Raw genomic sequence first — 15,161 nt, forward strand, 5'->3', positions numbered from 1 at the left:
CCAACGAGGACCATTCACCCAGAGGCTTTCAAGATGACATACATGATGGCTAAAGGGGATAAGCTATGCCTTGTAGCTCCAATCCTTACTAACATTTACTTTGGTTTAAACTCAATTTCGGGATCCTCTCTCCCTGTCAAGTAGGAGTTCTTTTCTCTATCCATTATGTATACTAATGGTTGTCAAAATGGGTTTGAAAGTAAGCCCATAACCATCTTTATACATGGAAAGGAACTTGTTTTTGACTAGGAGAGAGATTCGAGTTTAAACCATAGTAAATGTTAGCAAGGACTGGAGCTGCAAGGCATACCTTATCCCCTTTAGCCATCATGTATGCCATCTTGAAAGTCAAATGTCAGTTCAACAAAGGGCGTTTTGCTCACGTTTGACCATTTTATGGAGGCCTCAAGTATCACGCTTGGATTGTGGGTGGACTTTGGATGGGATTTCTTCATTTCCTTTCAAGTTGAAGGAGCTTCATACTTTTGGGTCTCTTCATTTCCTTTCAAGTTGAAGGAGCTTCATACTTTTGGGTCTTCCTACACCATAAATTAATCCATCAAGATGCTCGAATATAAGTGTTGCTACCTTTTTGTTAACGTAAACGGTAAAACGCCTCGAATAAGTATCCACAACACTTGTTTGAACCCTTTGTCAACTCCAAGGCACTTGGGATACGTTCATTGCCGGACAATAGTAGCCCTCCAAGTATGTGCAAGTCTCAAAGGGTTATGGTTAGCTCGCCATATGAGGTAATCAACATGTTAGTCAGTGGACACCACACTTTAGCAAAAGGCTTGAACAATGTTAGTGTTGCGATTGTATGTGAACAATGATGCATACACAACATCATATATCATGGGAGTGTGTTAGAAGCAAAGTAGTGATGGGACACGTGTGTAACCAAGAATGAAGGTTGTCTGATGCCGTCCATTTGTCAACTATCCGTGAGTCCTTCAACAATATAAATACGGTGTCTTTCATCCCTTAAAAATTATCCGATCCCTTGGCTCACCAAACCCTTTCTAGTCCATTGGTCCGAGTCTTCTCTCTCCCGCCTTTCTAGCGGTAACATTATTATTTATGTTTTCATTATTAGAGTTATAGCTTGTATTATATATTATTCTTAGCCCATTATTTAATTGGATTATAATTTGTATTATTTATTTATTTATTATTTGGGTCACCGTTTTAGACCAATATCTTGAGCTTTGTACGTATTTTTTTGAGTCTAAAACTCCGAGCTAATAATATTACTTTTTACTCCCGTTTTGTATTACTATACCCGGTTTATGGTGGAACCAGTTCCAACAAAACCATCATAGCACAATAATACCACATCATAGAGTGACTGTACTATGATCTTACTTGTTGATGCCAAATCGGATGTGTCAAACATAAGTCATAAATTTCAAATTAATGATATTCAAATCTCATGTACACATCCAACAAATTAAAACCCATATATTTTCTTTCAAAAAAAATTCCGCTAATGGATCAATCGTCAAAATTAGCATTTACTAAAGTTTGTAACTTGTAAGGAAAAACTAGCAATGCAGCAGTTGCTTTATGTTAGAACTTAGAAGTTTGAACACGGTTTAACATAATGTTCTAAAGAAAAGACAATTTATAATAAGAAAATCTTCTTTCTAAATTACGATTTTCTATATATTAATAATAGAACTCTTTATATTTGGTTATTAATAAAAAATTTGATAGTCGCTTCTGGACTAAATTAGATTGTTTGCGACAAGTTTTGTTATTCTCACTCCAGGGACAGAGTAAAAGTTCAAATCATACTGATGTTTGTAATGAAATATTATTATAGTGACGATTTCTTGTGTGCAAAGTGTATTACTTGATTTACCTCTTTCAATACAACTCTACAGATGGAATCTTGAGAGTTGGGAGTTCATTATATAATATGATATAATATATTCATTACATTTTAATATTTTTTTATGTATCTAGTTCAGTTAATGATATAAGACTAAAATAATTTTTAATTTAATTTTTTTATAATATTAAGTTTAGTATTAATTAATAAAATTTATATTACACACATAAAATATTAAAGAAAATAAATAATGAAGAAATAGTTCGTTTGATAAAAATGAAACTAAGGGATAAAAACATGTGCTATAAAAATTTTAAAAATAAAAAAGGAAACTTTTTTTATAGTCGTCCACTTGGAGGCTTATGAGATTGTTGACACTCAGATACTCTGATACGCAACAGAGCTAACCACCACAGACGCGAAGATTCACGTAGGCCCTACCGCCCCACCGCTTTGCCGCCACCAAATTGGAATCACCGAGTCACTGCGTGCATAAAGCAGCCAAAACCCGGGAAATTTGTAGTATTACAGCTTTCTACTTTCTAATGTTAGGCCATTAATCTTAACTTTATTGATACCCAAAAAGTTTGGAACTTTTTCCATTCCCGGGAGTCATGGAAACTCTCTGCTCAAAGCTCGATCTTGGCCACTATTCAATGTCTAACCCTCTTATTAGACCCACTTCAAAACCATATTTTTCTTACGGGTTTTCTTGCTTTAACCATGGTAGAAAACCAGGCTCTAGATTGGTAGTTCCCCAAGCTTTGGACAAGAGGAAGTCCACTCCCCGGCTAAAGAATGAAAGCCCAGGTGAAGAAAATGAAAATTTATTCAGATGGGTTGCTAGGGGAGTGCTTGGATTTGCAGCTGCAGCGTCTGTGTGTTCTAATTTTCCAGTCTTGGCTGAGACTATCACTGTGGCTTTCCCTGTGTCTCACACCCCTGAGGTGAACTCTTTTTTTTTTTTCTTCATTTGTTCTTTAATTTTAAAATATGGACCTATATGAGACTGGTAAGTCTATTATTTGTTGACAAAGTTTGTATCTTTTGAGTTGAAATTTTGATGTTTATTGGTGGTGTGTGTTATAGGTGAATACAGTTCAAAGGACACTTGTGGAAGCTTGGGGTTTAATTAGAGAGAGTTTCGTTGATCCAACTTTTAATCATCAAGGTAACTGTTCTGTGTCCATTCCTTTTCCCTTTAGTTTTTTTTCAGTAATGGAAATATCTGCAGAAAATGGGTTAAAGAAAAACAAAAACCTTTGTTGTACAAATAGTGCTCCAATTGCTCCTGTTTGATTTAAGTATTAATGGTATAAATTAACCTTATTTTGACTCTCCCACTACAATAGAAAGAAGAAAACCTGTTTTGAAGTTCTTATCAGCTATAAAGATACTGGCTACCTAAAATTTTGATGAACCAACTCTGCAGACTGGGATTTGAAACTGCAAGAGACAATGGTTGAGATGTTTCCCTTGAGATCGGAGGATGCTGCATATAATAAGATCAGGGGAATGCTTTCGACCCTTGGCGATCCCTATACTCGCATCATTAGTCCTAAGGTACGGTTCATGCTATTCTGAGTGGATGGTTGTGATTGTTGTAACTATCTCTTTATATTAACAACAAGGTATGCTTTGCTAATTGCTACCATTGAAGTGATGGAAAGTATTTGTTTTTAATACTTTTGGGGCAACCTCAGCCAAGCTGATCAAACTGTTGACTTTGTAACCATAAAATTACAAGGCCTTCTTGGTTTAAGCCGTTTAGCTACGGGCAACCTAAGCTGGTTTACTCCTAGTGGTCCTTTACTGGTTGGGGTTTCAACTCACAAGGTGGGGTTTACCAAGTGTAATCCTCAGATAGGGGCTGCGGGTTTTTCTTGTCACTCAAAAAAAAGTAGTATCTGTTTTTTATTGTGTTACATGCCTGGTGAAGACATATTTGGATGCTGCTTTTTACACGGGTAGTAATGGGTGATTCTTTGGAAATTCCAAATATCTCCCAAGTAGGGCTGCAAACGAGCCGAGCCGAGCTCGAGCCTGGGGTGGCTCGAGCTCGAGCTCGTTTGGAAGGGTGATGCTCAAGCTCGAGCTCGAGCTCGATCGAGCTCGAACATCGATGCTCGAGCTCGAGCTCGGAAGTTCTCGAGCTGCTCGAGTCGAGCTCGAGCAGCTCGATTGTTCGAGCTCAAGCTCAAGCTCGATCTCAAGCTCGATTTCGAGCTCGAGAGCAGGCTCGATTTCGAGCTCGAGAGCAGGCTCGATTTCGAGCTCGAAATCAAGCTCGGCTCGAAATCACGCTCAAATTTTCAGCTTGAATTTTATGCTTGAATTTCACATGTTTCATCATACACTTACTGTTTTATCCATAAATAAATAATACAAATTTTTAAACATTCAAAAGTCCAAAATAAGTTCAAAACTTCACTTCAATATCAACTACACTTAAAGCACTCAAAATAAGTAAGTTCACTAGTCCAATTCAATATCAACTACAAGTCAATAACAACACTCAAAATAAGTTCATAGATCTACTTCAATATCAATTAAAAGGCAACAACAGCAGTCATCCTTGATTCCAAGAAAGATCTGTTGAATTTGAAAAAAGAAAAAGAAGCATAATATTAGATAAGTGAAGAATGCTAAATATTTGTTTAAAAACAACAAAAGAATAACTTACTTTCATGAGTTGGATACCGGAAGAAAAATTTCTTGATATGATTTCTCTTTCTGAAAAAAAAAATAAGAAGATAAAAAGTGTGTAAGTAACCAAATGCTTTAAAAAGATAATCACATCATCATCATTTAATATAAAATTAAACTTACCAATAGCAACTGCCTACTGCCTCACATAGCTGCTGCCTACTGCCTCAAAATCAAGTAGAGAAACCAATAACTGCTTCTAAGTGCTATGTTCAGTTATTTGCTATCTTATTTCTTGCATATCCATAACAAAAACTTCAACAAAAAAAAACTTTTTTGTGTCTTTGATTGTTTCCTTGTATTCCTTGTTTAATTATTCTTGTTATTCAAAGAAAAAGATAAGAAAAAAAAAAATTAGTCTTTGGCAGTGACTGTCCAGAATATTTCTGCCTGGCGCAATCAAGAACAAAAATTCGTGAACAAGACTTCCAAACCTTATTTTTCATTGAATTCTTTTCTGGAAGTCCTACTCTTGTTGAACTTGATATCTGGAAAATTTGGGCCAAAAATTCCTTACCAATCTTTCCCAAAAAATCCTTAAAGTTCAGTCAGTTTCTGGTTAATACTGTCCAGAAATTCTGCCTGGCGCAGTCAGGAAAGAAATTCGAAAACAAATGCTTCCAATACTCTTTTGAACTTGAATTTTTTTGTGTAGGACCTCAACTTATAATACTTGAAATCCATAAAAAGTTTGAGTAGAAAAGTTGCTCCAATAAACACAGAAAATTCCGTGAACTTCTTGGCAGAATCTGGTAGTTTTTGTTCCTGAACTAAAACAATGTTCTTGAAGTTTCTTGTCCATTTATCATTCTGAACTAAAACAGTGTTCTACACACAATCCACAGTTCATTATATTCACATAGCTACACACAATCCACAGTTCATTATATTCACATAGCTATACACAATCCACAGTTCCACACTTCCACAGTCCACACATACACATTAACACATTAACCATTAGTCCATTACACCCTAAACCCTAACACATAATACTGCTGGTTCTTATATATACATAATTACATATACACATTACACCAATAATTACATAATTACAAATACAATATAAAATAATAGAAAATAAGAAGGGAGGAAGGCAGGTTCTTACCGGCGAGGGTCGCGCTGCTGGTTCGCAGGCGGTGGGCGAAGGCGGAGGGGAGGCGGTGCTGGTTCGGCCGCAGGTGGTGGGTGAAGGCTGGAGGGGGAATCACGGAGGGGAGAGTCGGCCGGTCGTCGGTTGCGTAGGAGAAGCAGAGAAGCAGAGTGAAGGCAAAGGGGAGGCGGTGGGTGAAGGCCGAAGGCGGAGCCGCGGAGGGGAGAGTCGGCCGGTCGTCGTCTCGTCGATGATTGCCGGCGGTCGTCGGTTGCGTAGGAGAGGGCCGAGACGCAGAGACGCAGAGAAGCAGAATGAAGGCGGAGGGCAGACTAAGGGTTAGAATTTGGTGACTTTGGCCTTTGGGGGGAATATTAGGGTTAGAATTTATATATATATATATATATATATATATATATATATATATATTGATATTATATTTTATATTATATTATACATGGCTCGCGAGCGGCTCGTCGAGCCACGAGCCTAAAGAATTATAGCTCGAGCTCGGCTCGATTGTTAAACGAGCCGCTCGAGCTCGGCTCGAGCTCGACTTTGACCGAGCTCGAGTCGAGCTTTGACCGAGCGGCTCGCGAGCCGCTTGCGAGCCGCTCTGCTCATTTGCAGCCCTACTCCCAAGGATCCTTAGTTTTTCTCTTTTATTTTGGTCTTTTAAAACGAACTATAGAATGTTTTAAAATTATAAAAACAAGAATCCAATCACCATATATTGGCATCTGCAGTATGTTCTGCAGCATGCTCTTTTTCTGCATTTTACATGTTTTATAAAATTATATCTGGTTAGCCTTTCAAATAACTTATCGAATCTTAAACCATTTTCTAGAATGAAATTGATGCTCAAGATTTTTATTTTTTTTTTGACAATAACAATCTTAAATGCAGGAATACCAAAGTTTTAGAATAGGAAGTGATGGGAATTTACAAGGTGTTGGGCTCTTCATCAGCATTGAACCAAAAAGTGGGCACTTGGTCGGTAACATTTTGTACATGAACTTATTGAATCTATATGAATGGATTAGACCAGTAGAAATAATGCTTAGAACAGAGCAAATTATATTGATACTCCGTAATTTTTTTGCGTGTTTCTTCATGGCATGAAAATCAGCATGATTAACCTTGCAAATTATTACCAACTCCTGAACTCTACTCCATAAATCATTCTCACTTTATTTCAGGTTGTTTTGTCATGTGTCGAGAATAGCCCTGCTGCACGTGCTGGTATACATGAAGGAGATGAATTAATAGAAATCAATGGTATGGAATGATCAAAAACATTCAGGCTAATGATCTTGCCTGCTTTGAGATCTCATATAAGTAAAACTTACAAATGAAAAAGGCTTAAAATTCCATGAAGTTATTGTTTTCCTTGTATTTTTCTTCAAGTCATCTCTAAAAATTTTCTTAATAAGCTAATTATACTGGATTTCAAGTTTTTTCATAGCACTCGTAATGATTCTACTACGGCGCCACATATTCGCAAGCTGTTCCTAAGTAGTCGTTGTTGTTGATTGGATTCTGGAGGAACTACTTCATTAGTATTGGGGAATTCCTGCGATTCTTCCTGAATAGCCTAGATTCTCCCGTCGAGGGTCATTTTCCCTCAAGTCTTAATCAGCTAATTATACTGGATTTCAAGTTTTTTCATAGCACTCCAGTTGCTTTTCAATGTGGAATTATAAATCTTACTAATTAAAGAATAAAAATCACCTGTATGAGTCTGTCAGGCTTGTCTAACAGTGAACATAGTATAAGAATTTCTTTTCTATTTTTATTTTATTTTATTTATATAGTAAATTTTTGTCTTAAAAAACTTAAGGAGAGAAGCTTGATGGAATCGATGGTGAAGCAGCAGCACAGAAATTGAGGGGACGTGCCGGTACAACTGTCACAGTAAAAGTCCATAGTGTAAGCTTTCTGCCATTTCACTTTGATCATCAAAAACGGTTTCTTGTTCCACAAGATGGCCTATAAGATAAAAATGTAGAGAAATGGATGTCTGAACTCTATTGTGTGCTAAAGATTAATTAGATGAAAATATTGATCTTATGCAGAAAATTCACATATAATTTTTCAATTTTCTGTGTTTTCCTCCAGGGTAATGTCTCAGGAAGAAATGACCTCAGAGAGGTAAAAAGTCAATTCTCTATTAGTTAATTGAGAATCTATCACCAGAGTGGTCGTAGCTTTCATTATCTTCCAAGCTAAAAGGACATATATTTAACTGTGCCAACAAACTTCATTGTTTATTATGATTAACATTCTTGATTTCTTGAAGGTTAAACTACCTCGTGAAGTAATAAAACTTTCACCTATATCCAGTGCCATCATCACTCATAGGCTGTCTGATGGTCGTTTGTCGAAAACCGGATATGTAAAGTTATCAACTTTCTCCCAGGTAGTCTTCATGACTCTGCAAGTCATCTCCCGAGTCAGAATGGCGATTAGATTTTCCCCGCATTGCATTAAGAATAATGATTTCATGTGTCCTAATATGACAGACTGCTGCAGTGGAGATGGAGAACACAGTTCAGGAAATGGAAAATCAGGGTGTACAGTCATACATACTAGATTTGCGGAATAATCCGGCAAGTTCATTTGATCCTTTCTCATAATATATGATTTAGGGTTAGTCCTTAAACTTGCTCATATGGTATGCTTTCGTGCATTTCTCGAATGTTGCAGGGTGGTTTAGTCAAAGCGGGACTTGACATTGCCCAATTATGGCTCGATGGCGATGAGACCCTTGTGAATACTATTGATAGAGATGGTAACATGCAACCCATCAGCATGGTGGATGGTCACGCCGTAACACATGATCCTCTTGTTGTTCTTGTAAGTTTATCATCACCATCACAATTAATAAAAGAACAACTTCGCTCACGTGAACGTAGACAACTAGACATATTGCTGAACCACGTAAATCTTGTCTGTTATAATTTTCTATTTTTGTTCTTGTTTATCTCAACAAAATGCCTGCTAATTTCTTAACTGTAAAAATTTCAAATTAGTATCTCCACTACAGTTTCTCTGCATTTCGACTATAATTTGACATTCGTACAGGTGAACGAGGGAAGTGCAAGTGCTAGCGAGATTCTGGCAGGGGCCCTCCATGACAACGGGAGAGCAGTCCTCGTTGGGCATAAAACTTTTGGGAAAGGAAAAATACAGGTTTGATTTTTGCCAGGAAACATATGTACATTATTACCTAGTAATTTTGCCTGTTTTTAGCAGAACACACTTTCTTGAAGGCTGAAACTGAATTCATGTTTGGTGCAGAGTGTTACACAACTGCATGACGGTTCGGCTCTGTTCGTAACAGTGGCCAAGTATCTGTCACCTGCACTTCATGACATTGATCAGGTGGGCATCACACCTGATGTTCAGTGCACAGTTGAGGTCCTGAATTCTCCCAAAGACTTGGAAGCGGATTCGTGCATCATGGTAGCCGAACATGAGTTGGATATTGTCTATAATCTTGTACATCTTTCATAGGTTACACCTTGTACAGGACAAGATCAAAACCACTAGAAAGATTCTTGGCATCTGCTTAGTTTAGTTAGAGATGAGGGATCTTTCAATTCTGTGTATATGTATACATGACATGACATTTAGCATTGGGCAAGCAAAGGAATCATGTATGTAATTAATTTAATTTGCACTGATATGGAACCATTCTGAAATATAATCCTTTATTTCATATCAAGAATGAATTACATGAGATACAACAGAGCCCAAGAAGGGAAACCACAAGAAGAAGAGGAAAACAGATGAGATGAGAGCAAAATTATGTGAAATTTAATCAAATCAGTGGTTGAGAAGAGGGAGGAGGAGGGAGAAGATTAGAGAAGCTCCAGTAAGAGCAATGGAAGCCATCTGAAGAGAGATGGCTGCTCCTTTATCCATTCCAGGAGTGGGAGAAGGTGAGGGTGACAAGCCGGTTTCCTGTGCAGCAGCCACTGCAAAAATCACCACCAAGAACATACAAATCTTCAAGCAGACAGACTGTGCCATGATTGGAATTTGGAGAAGCAGAGAAATATCAACTACAGAGAGTTTGTTCTTTCAAGAAGAGATGATGACTGAGTGGGCTTCTTGTTTCTGATGATTTTGCTGGGGTTCAAATGATGAGTACTTATAGGTATTGAGTGAGAGGGGTTGGTGGATGGGTGGGAAATTGCCAGGTGGTGTAAGGGTACAACTCAAACAATGACCTGGTTCTGGTCAGCCTGAGATGGAGTCCATCATTGTACCATGTTTAATATGGGACGGTTGACCTAGCCAGCCATGTTACTTGCATCATGCGTGATGCTATTGCCGGTGAGTCCTTTGCCAGTTCAAATTTTGTAGGCATGGATAACATATGGCACCTATTAACTAACTTTTATTTTTTAGACATATTTGGACTTGGTTATGGAAGCATAGCATTTAAAGCGGTGACACGACATGAACACGGTTCGGTTTGAGTATTAAGTCAGTGTTTCACGGTTTCAAAAAATGGCAAATCAGAATTGACAGTTTTGGTTTGAACTTTTTTTTAAATAAAAATTATTTTTTATTTTTAAAATAGTTCAAATTTAACAATTATTTTTTTTAATTTTTTGTATTACGAAATTTTAAAAAATAATTATATCAAATATGTGAACTACAAGTAACACAATGCACACACGTAATGCACTCCAAACACATGCACACATGTTGTGCACCACGTTCTATGACTCTTTCCGTGCACCATGTTCAGAGTCGTTTGATGATGCAACATGAAGGGTGTGCACAGGTTCACACAAAAAGGTAGGTTCTCACCTAAACATAATATATATATATATATATATATATATATATATATATATATATATATATATATATATATGGGCGAGCTCATGTGAGAGCAATTGCACATGAAAGAACTAAGAAACAATCGCAGCCATCCACATGTCAAGATATAATGAATCAGATCTAATTTTCTTAAAAAAGACATGGTGGAAACCATTTTCACATAATAGTTGTGGTCATCCTAGAAGGGTCATGGTTGGTTAAAATTTGATAGTTGAAGGACTATAGGCGGTTAACTTGGACCACATGGTAACAATTTGAAAGTCGAAGGACCACGAGTGGTCAATTTGAAAGTTTAGGACTAAACTTGGCAAAACGACTATACTCGAAGGACCCTAGATGATATTAATTCAGAATGAAAAAGACAATGGATTGCTAGTCACGGAGACAAAACTTGTATTAATGAATTGTGTCAAGCTATTACAAGATGGTAATAACTATTCTAACAAGACAAAGGGAACGCTTTTATACTAATTACTGTAACTCCCAACTACCCCGCGAAGAGGAGGGGGGAGTTATAACCGCAATGGACCGCATCCTACGCCGCACGCACCGCACCGATCGAAGACCAATACCCGGCTGAGCACGGGGCTCAGCAAGGGTGGCCGAGCGCTGGGTCAGCCCAACTCGACTCCGGAGCCCCAGATCCAATTTCCTTCGGGTTGATCCGTTCCGAGTCCATTTATAATATATCTACCATCAGTCCCCCACTCTCTAAGCTGCGAGAAGCCATTAGTGAAAGAGAATACTCCTGTCTCGGCCTTGATCAACCTGGTGATATTCCCTTCTACATGCCTCATGTTTGCTCCTTAGCTTTTGCATTATGCGAATAAAGCATACATTGCTCGAAATCGACACAGCCATGCCATTGACTTTGGCCGCCTTTGGGATGCTCCATACAGATGTTCCATACTTTTCCACCATTGAGCTCCAAGAGCTTGAGCTTCCCATTTTGCTTAGCCCGACCTCAAATGTCTTGGCTCCTATTCTTGGTCGGACTCGATAACTTGAGCTCCCAACTTCGCCATGAGCTCCAACCCCCACCTCGAGCTCAACGAGCTCCAACTTTCGCCTTGATCGAGCTCGATAACTTGAGCTCCAAACTTTACCATAGCCAAGTTTGAAAGTATGAGTTCTGCACCATGGCTTGATCTCTTCATCTTGAGCTCCTCATGTTGTGCTCCTCACCTTGAGCTCCTTACCTTGACCTCCTCACTTTGAGCTCCCCGTGTTGAGCTCCTTACCCTGACATCATCCCATTGAGCTCCAAAGGTTGAGGTCAAAACCTCAAACAAGTACAATGACTTGAGCTCCCCACCTTAGTCCAGTTGAGCTTTTAATAAACTCGAGCTCTACCTCAGCTGAGCTCAAGGGCTAGGGGTCAGCTCCTCGCTCGTGCGTTAGACGTTTTTCAATCAAGCCTCTCTTCAACTAAGTTCGGGGCTCTTCTAGGGAGTTCAGACCTCGCCAAAATTGCGTCATGGATTAGAATTTTTTTTTTCTTTTTTGTGTGTGTGTTAGTGTTAGCCACTAGGTCGAGGTCATCCGACCTTGGATCCAAAGTTCTTTCGTTCGGTGATTGGTGAGTTTAGAACTCATTCCCCTAGAGCACTAGCCATTAAGTCGAGGTCATCTGACCTTGGACCCGAAGCTCTTCCGTTCAACTATAGGCGAGGTCGGCTGGACCTCGTACCGCCCCTAGGGCACTAATCATTAGGTCGAGGTCATCCGACTTGGACCCGAAGGTTTTTTCGTTCGGCAATAGGCAAAGTCGGACCTCGTATCGTCTCTAGAACACTAGCCATTAGGTTGAGGTCATCTAATCTTGGACCCGAAACTCTTCCGTTCAATGATAGGCGAGGTCGGACCTCCATTAGGTCGAGATCATCCGCCTTGGACTGAAGCTCTTCCGTTCGGCAATAGGCGAGGTCGGACCTTGTACTGCCCTTAGGGCACTAGCCATCAGGTCAAGATCATCCGACCTTAGACTCGAAGGTCTTCTATACAGCTATAGGCGATATCGGCCGGACCTCGTACCACCTCTAGGGTACTAACCATTTGGTCGAGGTCATTCGACCTTGGACCCGAAGCTCTTCCGTTCAGCGATATACGAGGTCAGACCCTCATTCCGTCCCTACGGCACTAACCATTAGGTCGAGGTCATCAGACCTTGGACCCAAAGCACTTCCATTAGGAGATAAGTGAGGTCCAACCTCGTACCTCCCCTAGTGTATGTATTTAATTTGCACTGATATGGAACCATTCTGAAATATAATTCTTTATTTCATATTGAAAATTCCAAAGAATGAATTACATGAGATACAACAGAGCCCAAGAAGGGAAAACACAAGAAGAAGAGGAAAACCGATGAGATGAGAACAAAATTATGTGAAATTTAATCAGTGGTTGAGAAGAGGAAGGAAGAGGGAGAAGATTAGAGAAGCTCCAGTAAGAGCAATGGAAGCCATCTGAACAGAGATTGCTGCTCCTTTGTCCATTCCAGGAGTGGGAGAAGGTGAGGGTGACAAGCCGGTTTCTTGTGCAGCAGCACCCACTGCAAACATCACCACCAAAAACATAGAAATCTTCAAGCAGACAGAGTGTGCCATGATTGGAATTTGGAGAAGCAGAGAAATCTCAACTACAGAGAGTTTGTTCTTTCAAGAAGAGATGATGACTGAGTGGGTTTTTGCTTCTGATGATTTTGCTGGGGTTCAAATGATGAGTATTTGTAGGTATTGAGTGAGAGGGGTTGGAAATTGCCAGGTGGTGTAAGAGTACAACTCAAACAATGACCTGGTTCTGGTCAGCCTGAGATGGAATCCATCATTGTACCATATGTTTAATATGGGACAGGTTGACCTAGCCAGCCCATGTTACTTGCATCATGCGTGATGCTATTGCTGGTGAGTCCTTTGCCAGTTCAAATTTTGTAGGCATGGATAACATATGGCACCTATTAACTAACTTTTATTTTTTTAGACATATTTGGACTTCGATCATTATGTACGGAAGCATAGCGTTTATAGCAGTGACACGATGTGAGCACGGTTCAGTTTGGGTTTTAAATTGGCGTTTCAGGGTTTTACAGAAAATGATAAGGTTTTGGTTTGAACTACCTGTTCGAGTCCTTCTTTTTTTTTTTTAAATTCTATTTTCTATTTTGAAAATAGCTCAAATTTAACAATTAATTTTTCTTTTCAATTTTTTTATTCTGAAATTTTTAAAAATGATTATATCAAATATGTAAATTTTAAAGTTAAACTAACAAAATAAAAATAATTGTGTACTTGCACTTAATTTTACTAAAGTTTAAGTTGCCTACGTATCTTAATGAAATTTTAATAAGAATTAAAGTCCCTGTTTTGTTCACTTACTCTTTTTTTTTTAAGAGCCATTAATTTCCCTTTTGGTAGTATTATTTTTTTCTCCAATTCAATTTCTATGGTGCATGATTCGGTTTGAATCAAATTGTGGTCATCTGTAGGTGAAACTGTGTTTGAAATGATAAAATTTAAGGTAGCCAAGGCACTAAAATTTGTGTGCATTTGGACAAACAATTTGAATTGAGATTTTAAAAAAAAAATTGTAGATATTCATTTAATACATTTATACGAGAATATACAAATAGTTATGAGAAATGTTCCAAATGCCCAAAGGAACCCTGTTTGATCTGGTAAAATTTTAATCTATAATTTTCTATTTATTTGTTTGAGGCTTCTAATTTAAGATATGATAGACTTGGTCATGCTAATTTGAATTATTTGTATAAATTAATAACATACATTTAATTTCTACATTTTAAATTGATGATAATCACACATGTGAAATTTGTGCCAAATTAACTACTCGTTTCAAATTTATTGAAAGGAATATGAAATTAAACCATTTCATTTAATTTGTGCGATTTAAAAATCATATAAAGAGATGTGGTTTTATTACTTTCAATGACAATAGCACACAATGTAATGCTACTATGTGAAGTATAATTATTGGTTTCATATTGATAATACCAGCCATCCAAGAATGAATTACATGAGATACAACTAACAAAAGAGGAAAACATAGTAAGAAAATAGGAAAGCAGGCAGCCAGAAGCAAAAGAGGAAAACAGAGTTGAATCTCGATCAACTCTCCATTTAATTTTGTGAAATCTCAGTGGTTGAGAAGAGGGAGGAGGGAGAAGATGAGAGATAGTCCAGTAAGAGCAGTGGAAGCCAGTTGCACAGAGATGGGTGCTCCTCCTTTGTCCATTCCTGAAGGGGCCGGAGAAGATGAAGGTGACAAACTTTACTTTTTAAACATACACATGTACTTATTGAAAACCAATGAGTTTAAAACATGGATTTAGAGCGGTGATACTTAATTTGAAATCATAATTAAACTTCAAAGCACTTAGGATAGTAGTAATTTATATACAAATAGGTTCGCCTGCAGGTGGGCGGCTCCTGCATGTGCGGTTAGATGAGAGCCATTGATTTTGCTTAAATCAACGTCCAAGGTTAACAATGAATAAAAAAATATAGTGATAATTTGATCTTTTTGCATCTAGGTCAAATTTAATGTGGGTGATTTTTCTTCCTAAAGTGCGTGGTTTTGAGCTTAAGGTGCGTTAGTTGTTGAAACTTAAGTGCGTCGATCTAAAGTTTTAGGTGCGTGAATTTTCTTCTT

General features: G+C 38.2%; 1 protein-coding gene and 1 long non-coding RNA gene across 2 annotated transcripts; one reads left to right on the forward strand and one right to left on the reverse strand.

Moving 5' to 3' along the window:
- Positions 1-2,356: 2,356 nt before the first annotated feature.
- Positions 2,357-9,363, forward strand: LOC116029495 (carboxyl-terminal-processing peptidase 3, chloroplastic). The gene is made up of 12 exons (XM_031271548.1): positions 2,357-2,784; positions 2,927-3,008; positions 3,270-3,400; positions 6,543-6,629; positions 6,836-6,914; positions 7,477-7,565; positions 7,755-7,787; positions 7,936-8,055; positions 8,159-8,245; positions 8,343-8,492; positions 8,721-8,828; positions 8,937-9,363. Exons 1-12 carry the CDS (start codon positions 2,452-2,454, stop codon positions 9,150-9,152), a joined length of 1,515 nt encoding a protein of 504 aa, XP_031127408.1. The 5' UTR covers positions 2,357-2,451; the 3' UTR covers positions 9,153-9,363.
- Positions 4,190-6,006, reverse strand: LOC116029496. The gene is made up of 3 exons (XR_004100337.1): positions 4,667-6,006; positions 4,521-4,570; positions 4,190-4,429 (listed from the first exon to the last, which is right to left on the reverse strand). It is a non-coding gene; the product is annotated as an uncharacterized LOC116029496 (long non-coding RNA).
- Positions 9,364-15,161: the final 5,798 nt, after the last annotated feature.

This window comes from Ipomoea triloba, chromosome 9 (genome assembly GCF_003576645.1).
Source record: "Ipomoea triloba cultivar NCNSP0323 chromosome 9, ASM357664v1".
Lineage (NCBI taxonomy): Eukaryota > Viridiplantae > Streptophyta > Magnoliopsida > Solanales > Convolvulaceae > Ipomoea > Ipomoea triloba.

What these genes read in the sequence shown, in the direction of transcription:
- LOC116029495 (XM_031271548.1), top strand. Translation starts at nt 2,452, where the DNA reads ATGGAAACTCTCTGCTCAAAGCTCGATCTTGGCCACTATTCAATGTCT. An exon ending in CTGTGTCTCACACCCCTGAG is followed by an intron (nt 2,785 to 2,926) that starts GTGAACTCTTTT and finishes TGTGTGTTATAG; the next exon opens with GTGAATACAGTTCAAAGGAC. An exon ending in GAAGAAATGACCTCAGAGAG is followed by an intron (nt 7,788 to 7,935) that starts GTAAAAAGTCAA and finishes GATTTCTTGAAG; the next exon opens with GTTAAACTACCTCGTGAAGT.